The 20,419-nt window shown below is 46.2% G+C and overlaps 1 protein-coding gene across 3 annotated transcripts in view; it reads left to right on the top strand.

Moving 5' to 3' along the window:
• Positions 1-869: 869 nt before the first annotated feature.
• LOC132821638 (pikachurin) overlaps positions 870-20,419 on the top strand; it is a 110,244-nt gene continuing 90,694 nt past the window's right edge. For all 3 annotated transcript variants that reach the window (XM_060834361.1, XM_060834359.1, XM_060834351.1), the window contains exons 1-6: positions 870-1,017; positions 7,102-7,208; positions 7,963-8,049; positions 10,045-10,071; positions 12,642-12,759; positions 16,479-16,614. In XM_060834361.1, coding sequence (XP_060690344.1) covers positions 909-1,017; positions 7,102-7,208; positions 7,963-8,049; positions 10,045-10,071; positions 12,642-12,759; positions 16,479-16,614 — 584 coding nt within the window. In that variant the 5' untranslated portion in view covers positions 870-908. The remainder of the gene's footprint in view (positions 1,018-7,101; positions 7,209-7,962; positions 8,050-10,044; positions 10,072-12,641; positions 12,760-16,478; positions 16,615-20,419) is intronic.

Genomic DNA, 20,419 nt, shown 5'->3' with positions numbered 1-20,419 from the left:
CAGATTACTTGTTATATCTTGTTGAAGAGTTTTTCTTCAGTAAATTTCAAAACTATTTTATTGAATGGGCGATGTTGCTTTAAATCTTCATCCTGTTGTGCTAAAGTTAGCTTCACAAGGCTACATCTGGGCTTCCCTTACACAGCACAGGATTAGACCTCACTTATCCCCTTAGCAGTAGGATTCCTCCGCTCCTCAAGGAGCATCTGCACTCGACAAGACAGAGAGAGAAAGAGAGAGAGACAGGCAGAAGGAGAAAGAGAGAGGGAGGGAGAGAGACAGAAAAAGAGAGAGGGGGAGGAAAATAGACAGAGAGACAGAGAATGAAGAGAGACAGATAGACAGATAGGGAGGGACAGAGTCAAACAGAAAGACACATAGGGAGGGAGGGAGACTGAGAAAGTGGGAGAGAGACGGACAGAGAAAGAGAGAGGGAGGGAAAGAGACAGAGAGAGAAAAACAGACAGGGACAAAGGGAGAGAAAGAAAGAGAGAAAAAGGGTTTAAAGTGAGGAAGAGTGAAAGAGAAAAAGAGAGAGGAAGAAAGGGAGTGAGACAGAGAAGAGGAAAAAGAAAACATTGCAAAACTTTAATGGGGATCAACAATTGAATCATTTATCTGTGTTTGGAGTTTTGTAGCCTTCCTCCCATACCAGGAAGAACTGACTCTGCCAGTCTCAGTTTGGTTTAGGTGGCAGCTCTCTGTCAGAAGCTGCTGCCTGTGGAGCTTTGTAGGATTCAGAAATCCTTCCGCCTCTTGCCCCTGTTGCCTGTAGATCTAGGCATAGCCCTCCTGCAGTTTGCCCCTATCCATTCTCTGGATTTCAAGGGGTGGAGGGGGGGTTGGGGCGGAGGGGGGGCAGTGGGGGGAGAAAGCCTGCTCGAGCTTGAAGCTGTGCCTCTCACCAGATGGGTGTTTGGGGGCAAATGGGTCGTTTGGTCCCCCTTCTGTTCCTGGTGTTTCTCCCCACACCAATGGTGTGCTTCAGGTGGGAGAGGACTGCACTGCAGAGACCAGGTAAGCGTCTCAGCTTCTCGATGGGTCTAGTTTGAGTGACTGTGCATTGAGGATGAATGAGGAATAACATCTTATGCACCACCTTCCCCCCCCCCCCCCCCCCCTCCGCCACCCCACATCCCCCACCACCCTTCAGTCTCACACTACCTCCGAGAAAATAAATTCCTCCTAATCTCTGTTTTAAACGTGTGACTTCTTAGTCTGAGATTACAATCTCTGGTTGAGGTACAGGTCAGATGGATAGAGTGGGTGGGATGCAGAAATGTGTGAGGTGATACATTTAGCTAGAAAGAACATGGAGAGACAATACCTTCTTTATTTCTTTATTTTTCTGTCTTTATACTCTATGTTTTAGGGTTTTTTTGTGTTTTAAGATGGTACAGTCACATGTACCATCTTAAAACAAGATACATGTGACAATACATAAATCAAATCAAATCAGCATAGAATAAAGCGAGCTAGTCAAAAGAGTGTGCCGGAACAGAGAGACATAGGTGGATATGAACATAAATCATTTTAAAAAGTGAATGGAAAGTTATAAAAAGATGTTAGTACAGAACACAATATTCTAGGTTTCAAACATTGGGTCATGGAATACAAAAGCAAGGAGGTAATGCTGAATTTACATCAGGACACACTTGTTGGACCTCAGCTGAAGTATTGTGTTCAGTTCTGGCCACTATACTACAGGAAGGATGTGAAAAAAATTTTAGAAAGTGCAGAAAAGATGATAATAATGATTCCAGGAATGAGCACCTTCAGTCATGAGAAAAGATTGGAAAGTTTGGGCGAGAAAAAAACTAAAGGGAGATCAGTAGAAGTTTTCAAAATCAGAGCACTCTGGAGGGACTAGATAAAGAAAAACTGATGCCCCCTTGTTAAAGGATCAAAAATGAAAGGGCACATATTTTAAATTTACAAAAGAAGTAATTGCGATGTGAGAAAAAAGTACATAATCAAACGGTGAGTATTTATGGTTTGGAATGCACTACCTTGAAATGAAGCTGAAAATGTGTTGCTGGAAAAGCGCAGCAGGTCGGGCAGCATCCAAGGAACAGGGGAATCGACATTTCGGGCATAAGCCCTTCTTCAGGAATGAGGAGAGTGTGCCAGGCAGGCTAAGATAAAAGGTAGGGAGGAGGGACTTGGGGGACGAGCGTTGGAGATGCGATTAGTGGAAGGAGGTCAAGGTGAGGGTGATAGGCCGGAGTGGGGTGGGGGCGGAGAGGTCAGGAAGAAGATTGCAGGTTAGGAGGGCGGTGCTGAGTTTGAGGGATTTGACTGAGACAAGGTGGGGGAGGGGAAATGAGGAAACTGGAGAAATCTGAGTTCATCCCTTGTGGTTGGAGGGTTCCTAGGCGGAAGATGACTCCTCCAACTGTCGTGTTGTCATGGTCTGGCGATGGAGGAGTCCGAGGACCTGCATATCCTTGGTGGAGTGGGAGGGGGAGTTGAAGCGTTGAGCCACGGGATGGTTGGGTTGGTTGGTCCGGGCGTCCCAGAGGTGTTCTCTGAAACGTTCCGCAAGTAGGCGGCCCGTCTCCCCAATATAGAGGAGGCCACATCGGGTGCAGCAGATGCAATAAATGATGTGTGTGGAGGTGCAGGTGAATTTGTGGTGGATATGGAAGGATCCCTTGGGGCCTTGGAGAGAAGTCAGGGAGGAGGTGTGGGCGCAGGTTTTGCATTTCCTGCGGTCACAGGGGAAGGTGCTGGGAGTGGTGGTTGGGTTGGTGGGGAGTGTGGACTGACGAGGGAGTCACGGAGGGAGTGGTCTTTTCAGAACGCTGATAGGGGAGGGGAGGGAAATGTATTCCTGGTGGTGGGGTCCGTTTGGAGGTGGCGGAAATGATGGCGGATGATATGGTGTATATGGAGGTTGGTGGGGTGGTAGGTGAGAACCAGTGGGGTTCTGTCCTGGTGGCGGTTGGAGGGGCGGGGCTCAAGGGCGGAGGAGCAGGAAATGGAGGAGATGTGGTGGAGGGCATCGTCGATCACGTCTGGGGGGAAATTGCAGTCTTTGAAGAAGGAACCCATCTGGGTTGTACGGTATTGGAACTGGTCCTCCTGGGAGCAGATGCAGTGGAGACGAAGGAATTGGGAATATGGGATGGCATTTTTTACAGGGGGCAGGGTGGGAGGAGGTGTAGCCTAGTTAGCTGTGGCGGTCAGTCGGTTTATAGTAAATGTCCGTGTTGATTCGGTCGCCCGAGATAGAAATGGAAAGGTCTAGGAAGGGGAGGGAGGGTCTGAGACGGTCCAGGTGAATTTGAGGTCGGGCTGGAAGGTGTTAGTAAAGTTGATGAACTGTTCAACCTCCTCGTGGGAGCACGAGGCAGCGCCGATACAGTCATCGATGAAGCAGAGGAAAAGGTGGGGGCTGGTGCCAGTGTAGTTGCGGAAGATGGACTGTTTCACATATCCTACGAAGAGGCAGGCATAGCTGGGGCCCATACGGTTGCCCATGGCTACTCCTTTGGTTTGGAGGAAGTGGGAGGATTGGAAAGAGAAGTTGTTCAGAGTGAGGACCAGTTCAGTCAGTCGAAGGAGGGTGTCAGTGGATTTCAGAGTGAGGACCAGTTCAGTCTTTCAGGGTGAGGACCAGTTCAGTCGATGGTTGGAGGAAGAGGGCCTCATTTTCTGCCTAGGAACCCTTCAACCACAAGGGATGAACTCAGATTTCTCCAGTCTCCTCATTTCCCCTCCCCCCACCTTGTCTCAGTCAAATCCCTCGAACTCAGCACCACCTTCCTAACCTGCAATCTTTTTTCTGACCTCTCCGTCCCTACCCCACTCCGGCCTATCACCCTCACCTTGACCTCCTTCCACCTATCGCATCTCCAACACCCCTCCTCCCTACCTTTTATCTTAACCTGCTGGACACACTTTCCTCATTCCTGAAGAAGGGCTTATGCCCGAAACGTCGATTCTCCTGTTCCTTGGATGCTGCCTGACCTGCTGCGCTTTTCCAGCAACACATTTTCAGCTCTGATCTCCAGCATCTGCAGTCCTCATTTTCTACTACCTAGAAATGAAGGCAAGTTCAGCTCTGGAGTTGTTCAGCACAGAAACGGACCCTTCGGTCCAACCCATCCATGCTAACCAGATATCCTAAATTATTCTGGTTGAAGCATTCAAGAGGGGTACTGGATTGTTATTTGGATAAAACAATGTACTGTGTTATATGGAAAAGGCAGAAGGGTAGACCCAATTCATTCAGAAAGCTAGTGTAGACAAAATGGGCCAAATGGCCTCTTTCTGCACCACTACAGTTCTGTGAGAGAGCAGGAAAAAAAGGTGGGAGCAAACTAGACAGCAAGAGGAAGAGAGAGACAGAAGGAGAACTCGGCTGACAAACAGAGAGAGACACTAACACGAGAAACAGGGAGAGCAAAATATTAGTTATACCATTGAGGTAAATGGGTTAAAACAGTACTCCCTGCTCACTGAAATTAAGCTACAGGAAAATGTTAGCTTACAAATCCTTGTGTTGAGATCTTGCTTGGATGCAGATTGTGTCAATGTCCTCAATCTCGACACAGACACTGTTCCATCCTGGTCTATTCAGCAGAAGTTAATTAAACTGTTGTTGTAAATATTCTTTGGATACTGGAATGCGTGCTTTTGGTTTGTAAACATGTTGACAGCTGCAGGAAGTTTACAAATAGGATTTAAAACAAATTAGCTTTCCCCTCCATCTCCATTTTGATTTAGTCTTTTCCTGTTTCCCCCTCCCCCACCCATTCCCATGATGGCTTGTACTGCCCATAATGAGCTTTGCCTGTAAATACTCAATTGGCTGTACAAGTATTTTACTGGTGGTGGTTATGATTTTAAATAAAAGCAAAACAAACTCACTATGATTTTACTGGTGGGAAGGTCGCTCAGTTGTGTGCAATAACACTTCTGGTTGGGAAAAGGAAATTAAGACAAAGTAACTGCTGTAGTGAATTAGAACACTAACTTGTGAAACCTGCTGATAAATCCTAAACAGCTGACTGGAATCAAATTCAATGTCTACTATCCCTTTGGCTCTTGGTTTTAGCCTTCCCATCCCTTCCAAGCTCTGTCCGTCCCTCTGTTTTTCTCCCCCCTCTCTCTCTCTCTGTCTGTCTTTGTTTCTCCCTCCCTGTCACTGTTTCTCTCTCTCTCTCTCTCTCTCTCTCTCGCTCACTTTTTTTCTCTGTCAGTATTCCTTTCCCACTTTTTGTGTCTCTCCCCTTCAGTCCCTCCCTGTGTCTCCCCCATTTTCTTTCTCTCTATTTCTGTCTCAGTTTGGAATAGGCAAAGATGTGATAAGTGGAAGTTTAAGAAGAATAATGTGACATTGTCCTGGCTTGACACTTTGGCAGGAAGATCAAAGAAACAGAATGTTATTTAAATTGAGACAGACTGCAGAACCTTGCAATGCAGAGGGATATGAATATCTGGGGAGAAGGACAATTCCTCTGTATCTAAATCCATGCTATTCCTGTCCTGGGAGTGTTTGATGAGGACAATGTAGGGGGAGCTTTATTCTGTATCTAACCCCTTTCTGTCCCGTCCTAGGAATGTGTGATGGAAACTGTGTAAAGAGGGCTTTACACTGTATTTACCCTGTGCTGTCCCTGTCCTGGGAATGTTTGATAGACAGTGTAGAGGGAACTTTATTCTGTATCTAACTCTGTGCTGTCACTGTCCTGAGAGAATTTGATTGGAACTGTGTAGAAGGGGCTTTACATTGTATCTAATCCCAAGCTATCCATGTCTTGGGAGTGTTTGATGGGGACGGTGTAGAAAGAGCATTACTCTGTATCTGACCCTGTGTTGTGTCTGTCCTGGGAGTGTTTGATAGACAGTATAGACGGAACATTACTCTATATCTAACCCTGTGATGTCCCTGTCCTGCGTGTGTTTGATGGGGACGGTGTAGAAAGAGCGTTACTATGTATCTGACCCTGTGCTGGGAGCATCTGATGGGGATAGAGTAGAGGCAGCTTTACTTTCAGTGTTAAAGAGTCGAGGGAGAAGGTTATTTTCTTTGATTTATAACTGGAGTTTTAACTTTCTACTTTTTCTTCAATGGTCAACCCCAATTTGCGAATTAAAATTCTGAGGCTCTTGAGATGAAAACGAGGTGTTGGGATTTGTTTGGTTCCAATGGAACAATATCTGTAATCCGCATTGTGCCTCCACACTGTAAAGGCATTACCTGTGCTATACTTCATTTTGGTGCTTGAAGGAAGCTGACTGTCCATTGCGGTGTGACTGAAGCTGGCACAGGGCTGAAATGGCACTGAGATCCTCAGGTGGACAGCTCGGGGAGGCTGCTCTCTCACTCACTGTCAGCTTGGTCACGCTTCAGGTGTTAAAACATTGTGTCTTCCGCAACAATGACTTGAAACCATTTCCAAATTTTTCATTTACCAACCATCCACCCTGCACGTGGTCACACCCCCATCTACCTACACACTCTCACAAACAGACACAATTGGAATTGGGATTGGAAAACAGATGAAATGCAATCACAAGCCATCCTGATGAAGAGTCTCTGGACTCAAAACACTAACTCTGTTTCATTTTACACAGATGCTGCCAGACCTGCTAAGTTTCTCCAAATTTGTCTGTGTTCCTAGCAGATTATTTTACTCAACTCTAGCTAACATACTTTTGTATTTTAATTGTAACTGGTCTTATTTTGGCCCTTTTTAAGTAAATCAATGATTTATGAATGTCTTTGTGTGGTTCCTGCACAAGACCATGCATTTTTTTATTCAACCACAGGAAACAGACAAGGCTGGCCAGGCAAATAATTATTTCCCTACACCTAATTGCTCAGAAGGCAGTTAGGAGTCAACCACATTCTTGTGAGCCTGGAGTTTCTTTCCCTGAAGGACGTTGATGATCCAGGTGGGTTTTCCTGACAATAGACAATGATCATGGTCATCATTCAAGTCTTATTTCCAGATGTTTCTTTGATGAATTCAAATTCAAACCTGTGTCCCCAGAACATTACCTGGGTCTCTGGCTTAAGAGAGGAACTGTGATAGAGGAACTAATGAGAGAGTGATACTTTATTCTAACTGAATATCTCCCTTATGCTAGAACGGCCAAGCCCCCCACAGAATGTGCTGCTGGAAGCCCTGAACTGTACGGCCTTCAGAGTCCGGTGGCGAACACCTCGACGGCACAGCAACATCACCGGCTACACGGTAATGGTTCCTCCATCCAAATAAATCGCAGGTGGGAATGCGGTCGGGGGATAAGAGGGAACCTCAGTATTTAGTAACATTCCATTATTACCGAACTGTAGAAGAGGAGGATTCCACTGGGTTCGCTGGCATCGCCTTTGGTCCCTGGCTGGATAAGGAGTCTCTTCAAAATCATGAGTGGGCTGGGTAGAATCGATTGGGAGAAGCTTTTCCCACTCATAAAAGGAGTAAGAACAAGAGGGCATAGACTGAAAGTGCTGTGCAAACGAAGCAAGAGTGATGTGAAAAAAAATCTTTACACCCAACGAGTAGTTGGGGTATGCACTGTGTGGCAATGTGGTAGAGGCAGGTTCAATTGAGCATTCAAGAGGGGCATTGGATGGATATTTGGTTCGAAATGGAGTGCAAGGATATGGGAAAAAGCAGGAGATTGGCACTAAGGAATAGAACCAGTGCAGGCACAAGGGGCTGAACGGCCTCTTTCTGCACCATATAATTCTGTTGCAGACACTGTCCTCACTCGAGATGGATAAAGAGGTTATCAATCATTTCTTCTGCTCAGTGGTGGAAAGTCTCCTGGTCACAGTCCCCAGCTGAGGGAAGACTGGAATGTTGGAATTTCCTGACTGGCATAGTACCAGAAAAGTAAATTAAAGGACATCCTGTAAACTACCTGGAAATTTGGAATTTTTGAAATCCACTTGAGGGAGTTACACTCCACCTAAACTGTATCTTTGTCTTTTTTATTGACCAGGTCTTGTACACAGAGATGAAAGGTAACAGACCTGTCCTGCCTAAGATAGCCCAGGATCTACTCTTCAACCAGGACAATCACAGCATGGTTAGTATCTGACATTACAGGGGGTTTGTCAATAATATTTCATCAATAAACATTTGTCAATAGGAAGCAAAAGCATGAAATTATTATCCTTTGAGTTAATTAACGATTGTCAAAGATTGATTGTGTGATTGGCACTTTCCAAACCTACAATCACTACCATCTAGGATGACAAGGGCAGTAGATACATGGGAACACCACTGCCCACAAGTTGCCCTCCATTCATCCTGAATGAGTAAATATATTGCCATTCCTTCTGTGCTGTTGGGTCAAAATCCTGGAATCCCCTCCCTAATGGCATTGTGGGTCTACCTTGAGCAGTTCAAGAAGGCAGCTCACCCCCACCTTCTCAAGGGGTAACTAAGGATGGGCAATAAATGCTGGCCCAGCCAGCGATGCCCACATCTGAAAAACACATTTAATTGTCATTCTGGAAGTACAACAATGGGTGATCAGATTTGCTTTCCACCCAGACCTGGATTTTACACTGAGGCCAGACTTGCCATATTCCAGTGGGAACAGGCCTGCCTCCTTTTGAACACCTTTGATGGGATTTTGTTAGGTCACTGCAGTGGCAGAGGCCCTTTAATTGGGAATGAAGTTTAAGGCCTTGGTCAAGTCTACAGTGAGCAACCCACTTGATGCCTCTGCCATTGGACTTTAAATTTGTATCAGAGTGTGTCTGAACTAGCCTGCTATTCTGCCAAAGATGATGCATCAAGCCCAACTCATGGTGTTTCATTGCATTTTCCCCAACAACTGGTTTCCCCTTTCAGCTCTGGGATTCGCTGGTTACAGTATCACTTCACTCCATCTCCTAGTATCAAATCCTCACCCATTTCAAACAAGGCAACCTTTAATCTTCTATAATGGAGGGAATACAAACCTAATATATGCAACCTGTCCTCATAACATAGAAATAGAAACATAGAAAATAGGAGCAGAAGCAGGCCCTTCAAGATTACTCAACCATTCAATATGATCAGGGCTGATCATCCAACATAATGCCCTATTCCCAGTTTCTCTTTGGACTCTTCAGCCTGAAGAACTATACCTCCATCTTGAAAACATTCAATGTTTCGGCCTCATCTGCTTTTTATGTCAGAGAATTCCACAGACTCACTACTCTCCAGGTGAAGAAATTTCTGCTCCTCACAGTCCAAAATGGCCTACCCCCTACCCTTAGACGGTGAGGCCTGCTTCTGAAATTTCTGGTTACAGGAAGATCTAACTTAGCGTCATTGTTCTGGTGAATCCACATTGTGCTCTCTTCAAGACCCAATGTCTTCCTCCTGAGGTACAACGACCAGAACTGAACTCAGTTGCTGTTTTTTAAGAGATTTCAGAATAACCTCCATCCTGTCGTATTCCAAACCCTTTATTTCCTATGAGCACCCTTTAACCCTTTGTTCTTTTAACTCTTTTTTTGGGGCATGTGGTGTCATGCCGTCAATCCCGAATGAATTGAATGTCTTGCTCGGCTGTTTCTGACAGCAGTTCATAGTCAACCACATTGATGTGAGTCTGGAGTCATGTATAGGCCAGACAGGTTAGGGACAGCAAAGGACATTAGTTAACAATGATTAATGATAGTTTCACAGCCACCATTACTGAGGGAAGCTAATGATTCCTGATTCATTACTTGAATTTAAAATTCGTCAGCTGCTGTGATGGGATTTGAACCACTGCTCCCATAGCATTCACTGAGAGCATCTAGATGACATGTACAGTGATATTCCTGCAATGCCACAATCTCCCACCTCCCTTGTATATTAACCCAAATCAGGGAACAGTGCCCTTGACTGGCCCTAATGACTTGTCCCAACAATGCATGTTCAGTTTCTTGTTGTGGGACACTGGCATGGATATGGTGATAGCAGCATGAAAAAGGAGTGACCTCCCCACACACACATATTACCCCCTCTCAGAGGCTAGCTCTGGAGGAAACAGTCATGTTGAGTATTGGCAAAAATTTTCACTTTTATTTCTGTTTTGCAGGACCAGATGAAAAGTCCACAAATGTATGTAAGTACCTTGGAGATCCAAATAATATTTCTGACCCTGTCAATTGAATTTCAGTTCCCATGGGAATATTCTTTTGATTCTTCTAAACCTGATGTGGAGGTGCCGGTGTTGGACTGGGGTGGACAAAGTTAAAAATCACACAACACCAGGTTATAGTCTAACAGGTTTATTTGGAAGATCTAGCTTTCAGAGCGCTACTCCTTCATCAGGTAGCTGTGGAGCAGTACTTGGCAGTGCCCTCTTGCTGAGTCACCATCTTCCAATATCTGTAAACTAGAGCTCACCTGAAACATTGCTGCATGTATCTGAACTCTCACCAAGTTCTGTTCACCACTCACTTTCTCACCTTATGGGGTTATATTGGCACCCAGCATGGGCAATGCCTCGATTTCTGAATTCTCGTCATTGTTATCCTTATCTCTGGGATTTTGCTCAGCCACTGACATATGAGTTCCTCTAATTCTAGCCTTTGTTTTGGATTGTTCAACCATTGGTGGTCATGGCTTCTGCTGCCTGGGTCCTGGCACCGTCCTTAAACCCCACCCACCGTCCTTAAACCTCTTGGCTTCTCTCTCCATCTTTAAGATGGTCCTTAATGACTAACCTTTTGGGAAAGCACAGGAAATCTACCCAAATATCTCCATTTAGTTTTTTAAAGTTTAATTTGTTCTGATTCCACACGTCTGCAGGGTCTTGAGATATTTTACTGCAATAAAGTATATAAATAGGGCAGGTGTGTATCCTTGCGATTTAAACCTTCCTTTATGAAGTCGTAGAGATGTATACCACAGAAACAAGCCCCTTGGTCTAACTCATCCATGCCGACCAGATATCCCGATCTAATCTAGTTCCATTTGCCAGCACCTGGCCCATTTACCTCTAAACCCTTCCTATTCATATATCCATCCAGATGGCTTTTAAATATTATCGTTGTACCTGCCTCCACCAGTTCCTCTGACAGCTCATTCCATACATGCACCACCGTCTATGTGAAAAAGTTACCCACTAAGTCTCTTTTATATCTTTCCCCATTCACCCTAAACCTATGCCCTCTAGTCTTGCACACCCCCACCCCAAGGAAAAAACTTTGTCTATTTATCCTTTTCACGTCCCTCATGATTTCATAAACCTTTATAAGGTCACACCTCAGCTCCAACGCTCCAGGGAAAATAGTTCCAGCCTAATCAGCCACTCTCTATAGCTGAAACTCTTCAACCCTGGCAACATCCCTTGTAAAATCTTTTCTGAACTCTTTCAAGTTTCACAGCATCCTTCCAATAGGAAGACCAGACTTGCACACAATATTCTAAAAATGGGCTAACTGACATCCTGTACAGCTGCAACATGACGTCTCAACTCCTATACTCAATATTCTGACCCATAAAGGAAATCATACCAAACGCCTTCTTCACTATCCTATCTATCGGTGACTCCACTTTCAGGAGCTATGAGCCTGCACTCCAAATCTCTTTGTTCAGCAACACCCCCGAGGACCTCACCATTAAGTGTGTAAGTCCCTCAATTTAAGTAAGGTCACTCTGGAAATACTTTGACCTCCGACTAGTATTTTCAAGTCTGCAGCCACACATTTATTAAATTCCTGAGGTAACAGAACACCTACAATAGGGCAAAGTCATATCTTCCAAGACTTGATACACTAACCAGGTTGAGGTGTGTTTGATTCATAATTTTTTATCCAGCAGCAGCTTTGAACACAAACACAGACTTATCCATTTAGTCATCTTGTCCAGCACTTGGAATAGAATCAGCAAGTGTATTTTCAATAATGTTTTAACAAGAAGGAGAGCTTGGACAAACTTGAATTGTTTCACTAGAGCATCGGAGGCTGAGAAGTGACCAGATAGACGTGTTTAAAATTCTGATTTCCCCTCCCACCGGAAGAGATGGAAGTTGATCCAATGCTGTGATGTTAAACTGCTAGTCACCTACTTGCTAAAGCTGGAGTCAGTCTGTCTTCCACAGCTGTTTATTCAATACAATATTTGTTCAATACAATGACAGGCTTTGAGATGTTGCCTGGGAATCATAAATGATGCCCAGATGGGTTACATTGTGTGGTACCCATGCATGTCTCAGGGAGTGCTATTTTGTGTCTTATTGTTTGTGGCATCCGTGTGTGTCTCAGTGAGTGATAACATGTGTGTCACAGTGTATGGTACCCATGTGTGTCACAGTGTGTGATATCATGTGTGATGCTTGGCTCCTGTGTTGAACTTGTTGCATCTCTCTCTCTCTCTCTCTCTCTCCCTTTTCTCTCTCTCTCTCTCCCTCTCTCTCTCTCTCTCTCTCTCTCTCTCTCTCTCTCTCTCTCTCTATCTATCCCCTCTCTCTCTCTATCTCTCTCTCTCTCTCTCTCTCTCTCTATCCCCATCTCTCTCTCTGTCTCTCTCTCTCTTTATCCCCCCTCTCTCTCTCTCTCTCTCTATCCCCCCCCTCTCTCTATCCACCCCTCCCTCTCTCTCTCTCTCTATCCCCCGCCCTCTCTCCCTCTCCCTCTCTCTCTCTCTCTCTCTCTCTCTCTCTCTCTCTCCCTCTCCCTCTATCTCCAGGAAATGGATGTTGGGAATCTGAAACCAGGGACCAGGTACCGTGTGACAGTGAAGGCACGTAGCGTGACAGAGGAGGGGAGGCCAAGTCCCACAAAGTATGTGACAACTGTCACTCAAGGTATGAACCCGTCCCCAGAATTTACAGAAACTAGCCAAACAACAATAACTCATATTCCTATATTGCCTTTCATGTTACAGAATCAGCTCAATTGAACTTTGCAAATGTTTATGCAGCTTTTGCCATCAGTAGAACCTTTTTCTTTCCTCCCATGGTTTCTCAGATTCTCCATCAGTGCATCCTGCATTTCAGATGAGCTTGTTAATCTTTTTGTCTCTCTATCACTCCAGTTCAGGTTGTTGCTGACCCTCCGATGGCCCTGAAGCGTTCCCTAATCTTTTTTGAGCAGCTGAGGCCTCATTAGCCTCTTGCTGGCTGAACCAGAACCTAACTCAGGTCTCCCAGCAGTGAGAAGACCAACTTGCCCATGGTTTGGCAATGACCTGTAGTTCAGAAAGCAGAGGTCAGGAAGTGGGATAGTCCTGAGGACAAGGTGGCCCAGCCTTATTTGGTAAGCTCCAGTTGGGCCTCAGTTGGCATCAGTGTCCTCTCTGAGTCGCCAGGTCACGGGATCAGGAGATAAAAGCTTGCAAGGCAGGTCGATGGTTCCAGTGCAGTACAGTCAGTGTGCCATTTTTCAGAAGAGATGTTAGGCTGACTCCTTGTCTTCCCACTCAGCATGTGATAAATGAGCCTGCACTCACTATTTAAAGATGGGCAGGCATTTTCCCCAGATGCTCTGATTGAAATCCATCCCTTAAATCAACATGATGAAAACAAGTTATCATATTCCAATCGTTTCCAATTTGTGGGATCCTGCTGTGCACACATTCACTGTGGCGACTCCCACCTTGCACCTCTTCAAATGCATTTCATTGGCTGCAATGGCTTTTGGAATGCTCTGGGCGTTACAGAAATGCAGGAACTTTCTTTTCCTTTCCTAACCCCACGGCATTGTGCCCTCAATTTGGGCCAGGCAGACTACTCAGAGTTTGTTCTCTCTAAGCCACTGTCCTCAGTCAGCACATTTCAAAAAACGGTATTAGGCAAGAACTTTCAAAAGCTGATTGGAGGTAGATGTTCGCAGGTAATGGGACGGCTGGAAAATGGGAAGCCTTCAGAAGTGAGATAACAAGAATCCAGAGAAAGTATATTCCTGTTAGGGTGAAAGGGAAGGCTGGTAGGTATACGGAATGCTGGATGACTCAAGAAATTGAGGGTTTGGTTAAGAAAAAGAAGGAAGCATATGTCAGGTATAGACAGGATAGATTGAGTGAATCCTTAGAAGAATATAAAGGAAGTAGGAGAATACTTAAGAGGGAAAGCAGGAGGGCAAAACAGGGACATGAGGTAGCTTTGGCAAATAGAATTAAGGAGAATCCAAAGGGTTTTTACAAATACATTAAGGACAAAAGGATAACTAGAGGGCCCCTCAAAGATCAGCAAGGTGGCCTTTGTATGGAGCCACAGAAAATGGGGGAGATACTAAATGAGTATTTTGCGTCAGTATTTACTGTGGAAAAGGATATGGAAGATATAGACTGTAGGGAAATAGATGGTGACATCTTGCAAAAGGTCCATATTACAGAGGAGGAAGTGTTGGATGTCTTAAAACGGGTAAAGGTGGATAAATTCCCAGGACCTGATCAGGTGTACCCTAGAACTCTGTGGGAAACTAGGGAAGTGATTGCTGGGCCTCTTGCTGAGATATTTGTATCATCAATAGTCACAGGTGAGGTGCTGGAAGACTGGAGATGGCAAATGTGGTGCCACTGTTTAAAAAGGGCGGTAAGGACAAGCCAGGGAACTATAGACCAGTGAGCCTGACGTCGGTGGTGGGTAAGTTGTTGGAAGGAATCCTGAGGGACAGGATGTACATGTATTTGGAAATATAAGGACTGATTAGGGATAGTCAACATAGCTTTGTGCGTGGGAAATCATGTCTTACAAACTTGATTGAGTTTTTTGAGGAAGAAACAAAGAAGATTGATGAAGGCAGAGTGGTAGATGTGATCTATATGGACTTCAGTAAGGCGTTCGACAAGGTTCCCCATGGGAGACTGATTAGATCTCACGGAATACAGGGAGAACTAGCCATTTGGATACAGAATTGGCTCAAAGATAGAAGACAGAGGGCGGTGGTGGAGGGTTGTATTTCAGACTGGAGGCCTGTGACCAGGGAGTGCCACAAGGATCGGTGCTGGGTCCTCTACTTTTTGTCATTTACACAAATGAATTGGATGCGAGTATAAGAGGTACAGTTAGTAAGTTTGCGGATGACACCAAAGTTGGAGGTGTAAGGGACAGTGAAGAGGGTTGCCTCAGATTACAACAGGATCTTGACCAGATGGGCCAATGGACTGAGAAGCGACAGATGAAGTTTAATTCAGATAAATGTGAAGTGCTGCATCTTGGGAAAGCAAATCTTAGCAGGACTTATACACTTAATGTAAGGTCCTAGGGAGTGTTGCTGACAAAGAGACCTTGGAGTGCAGGTACATAACTCCTTCAGAATGGAGTTCAGGTAGATAGGATAGTGAAAGCGGTGTTTGGTATGCTTTCCTTTATTGGCCAGTGTATTGAGTATAGAAGTTGGGAGGTCATGTTGCAGCTATCCAGGACATTGGTTAGGCGACTGTTGGAATATTGCGTGCAGTTCTGGTCTCCTTCCTATTGGAAAGATGTTGTGAAACTCAAAAGGGTTCAGAAAAGATTTATAAGGATGTTGCCAGGATTGGAGGATTTGAACTATAAGGAGAGGCTGAACAGGCTGGGGCTGTTTTCCCTGGAGCGTCAGAGGTTGAGGGGTGGCCTTATAGAGGTTAACAAAATTATGAGGAACATGGATAAGATAAATAGGCAAAGTCTTTTCCCTGGGGTCGGGGAGTCCAGAACTAGAGGGCATAGATTTAGGGTGAGAGGGGAAAGATATAAAAGAGACCGAAGGGGCAACCTTTTCATACAGAGGGTGGTACATGTATGGAATGAGCTGCCAGAGGAAGTGGTGGAGGCTGGTACAATTGCAACATTTAAGAGGCATTTGGATGGGTATATGAATAGGAAAGGTTTGGAGGGATATGGGCCAGGTGCTGGCAGATGGGACTAGATTGGGTTGGGATATCTGGTCGGCATGGACGGGTTGGACCGAAGGGTCTGTTTCCATGCTGTACATCTCTATGACTCTTTGACTCTAAATGATTACAAGGATTTATATGACAGGAGTTCAGGGTGCTGATTCATTGGCAGGTTGATTCTAATTGGCAGAAGTGTTACCATGGGGAAAACAACAGAGATTTCTACTTTCTGCAATCTACAGAGCAATTTAAAAAAAAACAAGGGGCTGGAACATATTCCTTTTGTTTGCAGGAATGAGTCACTGTTCTCTAGCAAGGGTGAATTGTGAGTTTGGCTGATTATTTGAGATTATTAGGGTATTGATCGGAGCTCGGGATTATTCAGTAAATGCTGTCCAGTCACTGAAGCACTAGTTCCCAGTTGCTTTCCTATACCTGTGCAGTTATAGAATCATGGAGGTATACAGTAAGTCGACCATGCCAACCAGATATCCTAACCTAATCTAGTGCCATTTGCCAGCACTTGGTCCACATTCCTGTAAACCCTTCCTATTCATATATCCATCCAGATGCCTTTTAATTGTTGTAACTGTACTAGCCTCCACCACTTCCTCTGGCAGCTCCTTCTATACACACACCACCCTCTGCGTGAAAAAGTAGCCCAGCCTCTGTGTGCCTTGCTGATGCCCATTGATATTTTCACAGACCGGTGCTCACCGCCAGAGGCTCCATCCCGACCGGAGGCTGCGGCCGTGTCTAACTCTGAGGTGGCATTGTCATGGAAACCCGGGCCAGGGGCAGGGAGTTCGTCACAGCAGTACTACACGGTGGAGTATATCCGGTGAGTGCTGGAACACAAGCTGTAGGGTGATTGAGGAGAAGAGTGGTCCAACCAGCTAGTCCTTTGAACTGAGGAGACTGAGGAACAAGAGGAGGCCACTCGGCCCCTCTAGCTTGTTCCTCCTTTCAGTGAGATTCCAGCCGATCCGGTATCTTCACTCCACCCACTTGCCTTGCTTCTGTAATTCCTTTTCTTTATAACAGAGCTTTTGAGGGAGATCTAGATTTCCGCCTCTCTTTGTTTGGAGAAATGCTTCTTAATTTGCTCTAGAGTACACAGTTCTAATTTTAAGTGGGTTCCTTCAGCTCTGGGTTGGTTAACAAACAAAGCATCCTTCATCTCTCAGGAATGTGTCAGCTACAGCTCATTATCTGACTCAAAGTTATAAATTGGTGACTGGAATGAGACAGCACGCTCACAGATGACAGTTTATTCAGGCACTGACTGACTGCAATTGAATCTGCCCTGATGAGGGGAACTTTGCATTGAAAGAGGCTATTGTGGGCTCCTGGCTGGATAACTCAATTACCAGTCTCCAGGCATCTGACACAAACTAACCCTGCCCTTTGGTCAGACCATAGCCTGCTAGTCAGACACGGCTCACTGGTCCCCTTTCACCTCCCCAACCCCCCACTTCTCACTACTTCCTGCATATCCCCTCCAACAGGGAAAATCCCTCACGAGCCAAAGGAAGTGGTTTATTTTTAAAAAGGTCACTGCAACATGCAGGAAATCCCAGCATTGTTTTCCAAGTCCTGTCAGATCCTGAGCCAGTGTTTTTTTCCCCTTATTCACTCATGGGATATGGGTGTCACTGGCTGGGCCAGCAGTTATTCTCTTTCTCGAAATGGCCCTTCTTGAACTGCTGCACACCATATTGTGTAGGTCGACCCACAATATCCTTAGGAAGGGAATTCCAGGATTTTTATATTAGATTACTTACAATGTGGAAACAGGCCCTTCGCCCCCAACAAGTCCACACCGACCCGCCGAAGCGAAACCCATCCATGCCCCTACCCTTACATCTGCCCCTTACCTAACACTATGGGCAATTTAGCATGGCCAATTCACCTGACCTGCACATTTTTGGACTGCGGGAGGAAACCGGAGCACCCAGAGGAAACCCACGCAGACTCGGGGAGAATGTGCAAACTCCACACAGTCAGTCGCCTGAGGCGGGAATTGAACCCGGGTCTCTGGCGCTGTGAGGCAGCAGTGCTAACCACTGTGCCACCGTGCCGCCCACTAGCAACATTGACTCAGCAACATTGAAGGAATGGTGATATATTTCCAAGTCAGGATGGTGAGTGGCTTGGAGGGGAACTTGCAGTGGGGTGATGTTCCCATGTAAATGTTGCTCTTTTCCTTCTGGATGGAAGTGGTCGTGGGTTTGGAAGACACTGTCTAAGAATCTTTGGTGAATTGCTGCAGCGTATCTTGTAGATAGTACACTCTGCTGCCACTGAGTATCGTTAGTGGAGGTAGTGGATGCTTGTGGATGTGGTGCCAAACAAGTAGGCTGCTTCATTACTGGATTAACCTGCCCTAAGACCCTCAGCCTCCAAAAACAGTTAAATTTCAGACTCCTGGTAGCCCGTCATTGTTGATGGCCTTTCATAGACTCCTTGCAAGAATCAAGACTGAGGCCTGAGCTGCAGAGTCCTAAGGGTGAGCACATACAGGGACCAGGAGTCAGTGAGGTTGGCAGATGCTGGACATCTACAAATGGACCCCACAACCAGGGATATATTTCCCTCCCCACCCCTTTCCTCCTTCCGCAAAGACCATTCCCTCCACAGCAACCTGGTCAGATCCACGCCCCCTAACAACACACCGTCCCGTCCTGACACCTTCCCCTGCCACCGCAGGAATTGCAAAACCTGTGCCCACACCTCCCCCCTCACCTCCGTCCAAGGCCCCAAAGGAGCCTTCCACGTCCATCAAAGTTTTGCCTGCATGTCCACCAATATTATTTATTGTGTCCATTGCTCCCTATGCTGTCTCCGCTACATTGGGGGAGATTGGATGCCTTCTGGCAGAGCACTTTGAAGAACATCTCTGGGACACCTGCACCAATCAACCCCACTGCCCTGTGGCCCAACATTTCAACTCCCCCTCCTACTCTGCCAAGGACATGCAGGTCCTGGGTCTCCTCCATCACCGCTCCCTCACCGACCAACGCCTGGAGGAAGAACGCCTCATCTTCCGCCTCGAGACCCTTCAACCCCAGGGCATCAATGTGGACTTCACCAGTTTCCTCATTTCCCCTCCCCCCACCTTACCCCAGCTCCAACCTTCCAGCTCAGCACCACCCTCATGACCTGTCCCACCTGTCAATCTTCTTTCCCACCTATTTACTCCACCTTCTTCTCTGACATATCACCTTTAACCCCACCTCCATCCACCTATTGCACTCTCAGCTACCTTCTCCCCAGCCCTACACCACCCCCCCCCCACCCCGTCCCATTTATCTCTCCACCCCCGAGGCTCCCAGCCTCATTCCTGATGAAGGGCTCCGGTCTGAAACGTCAATATTTCTGCTCCTTGGATGATCCTGACCTGCTGTGCCTTTCCAGCAACACACATACAGGGACCAGCACAGGCCAGTAGGACCCCAATCCACAGTCCCCACATCCGGCAGATTCAACAGGACCGTCCATGGCCTCCTGGACTAGGTTGGTAGAGGCAGGGGGAAATGCACCAGGTTTCGCCCCGTCCACTGGCACCTGGGGGACATTGGTTAAGGTTGAGAGTGATCTCTACTGTAAAGTTGTCCATGATTGAATTTCTGGGGCAGGCTATGCCAATAGCAGCTCTCTACAAGTCAGCGGGGATCACTGGGGACACAATAAACAGACAGTTTAGTGAGATTCACAATGGAGACATCAGTCACTGGCTGGGTGGTGATGATGAGGGGAGTGGTAGTGGTACTATTGATTTAATGATCAGACAGTGGGGTCTGGAAGGAAGAAACTGAGGATGACATTCCCTCAATACTGACACTGATTGTTGTTATTTCATGGGAAGTGGATGTCACCAGCAAAGCCTGTGTTTCTTGCCCTTCCACAGAGGGCAGTTAAGAGTCTACTACACTGTTTGGGTCTGGAGTCACATGTGGGCAAGTCCAGATAAGGATGGCAGAGTTTCTTCCCTAAACGACAGTAGTGGGATCTTACAGCAATCAATGATAGTTTCATGGCAACTTTAATTTTAGATGTATTAATTTTTTTCATAAATCTAGTTTAAATCTGAGTTTAAATCATGGGTTCAAATCCCAACTAGGGAACCAAGACCATTAGCCTGGGCCCCTGGATTATGAGGCCAGTGCAATTATGTTTGCCTCAATGAGATAGTGTCACTCTCACCCTCGAAGCTGTTCACTGAGGCAGGAGTGTAGGTTGGAAGGTGAGAGAAGGGAGGGTAGGAGGAGGAGAGGAAGAGAGCAGGAGGAATGTTACCACATCTCTCTGTCAGTGCCGAATTGAGCAGTAGTGAAATGCCAAAGGAAGGTTTGAAGATGGTGTGATGGTGGTGGTGGTGGTGGTGGAGGGGGGTGGGGGGGGGGTGGGGGGGGGGGGGTGGAGGTGTGGTGGCAGGGTGGTAAGGGGAAGGTTAGGTCAAATCTGGAAGAATGCCCCTCACCTTTGTGACTACATGTGGAGAGATAATCTCCCATTACCCCTTCCCCAGGGATAGTCTTCACATTGATTACACGCATAAGGGAAACACTGAGTTCAGAAAGATGTCCTAATCCACACAATGTCATCTCGCATACCACAACCCTTCTCCCACAGTTCTCTTTCTC

This window comes from Hemiscyllium ocellatum, chromosome 2 (genome assembly GCF_020745735.1).
Source record: "Hemiscyllium ocellatum isolate sHemOce1 chromosome 2, sHemOce1.pat.X.cur, whole genome shotgun sequence".
In the NCBI taxonomy this organism is placed as follows: Eukaryota; Metazoa; Chordata; class Chondrichthyes; order Orectolobiformes; family Hemiscylliidae; genus Hemiscyllium; species Hemiscyllium ocellatum.
This window is presented reverse-complemented; position numbering and strand designations above follow the sequence as displayed.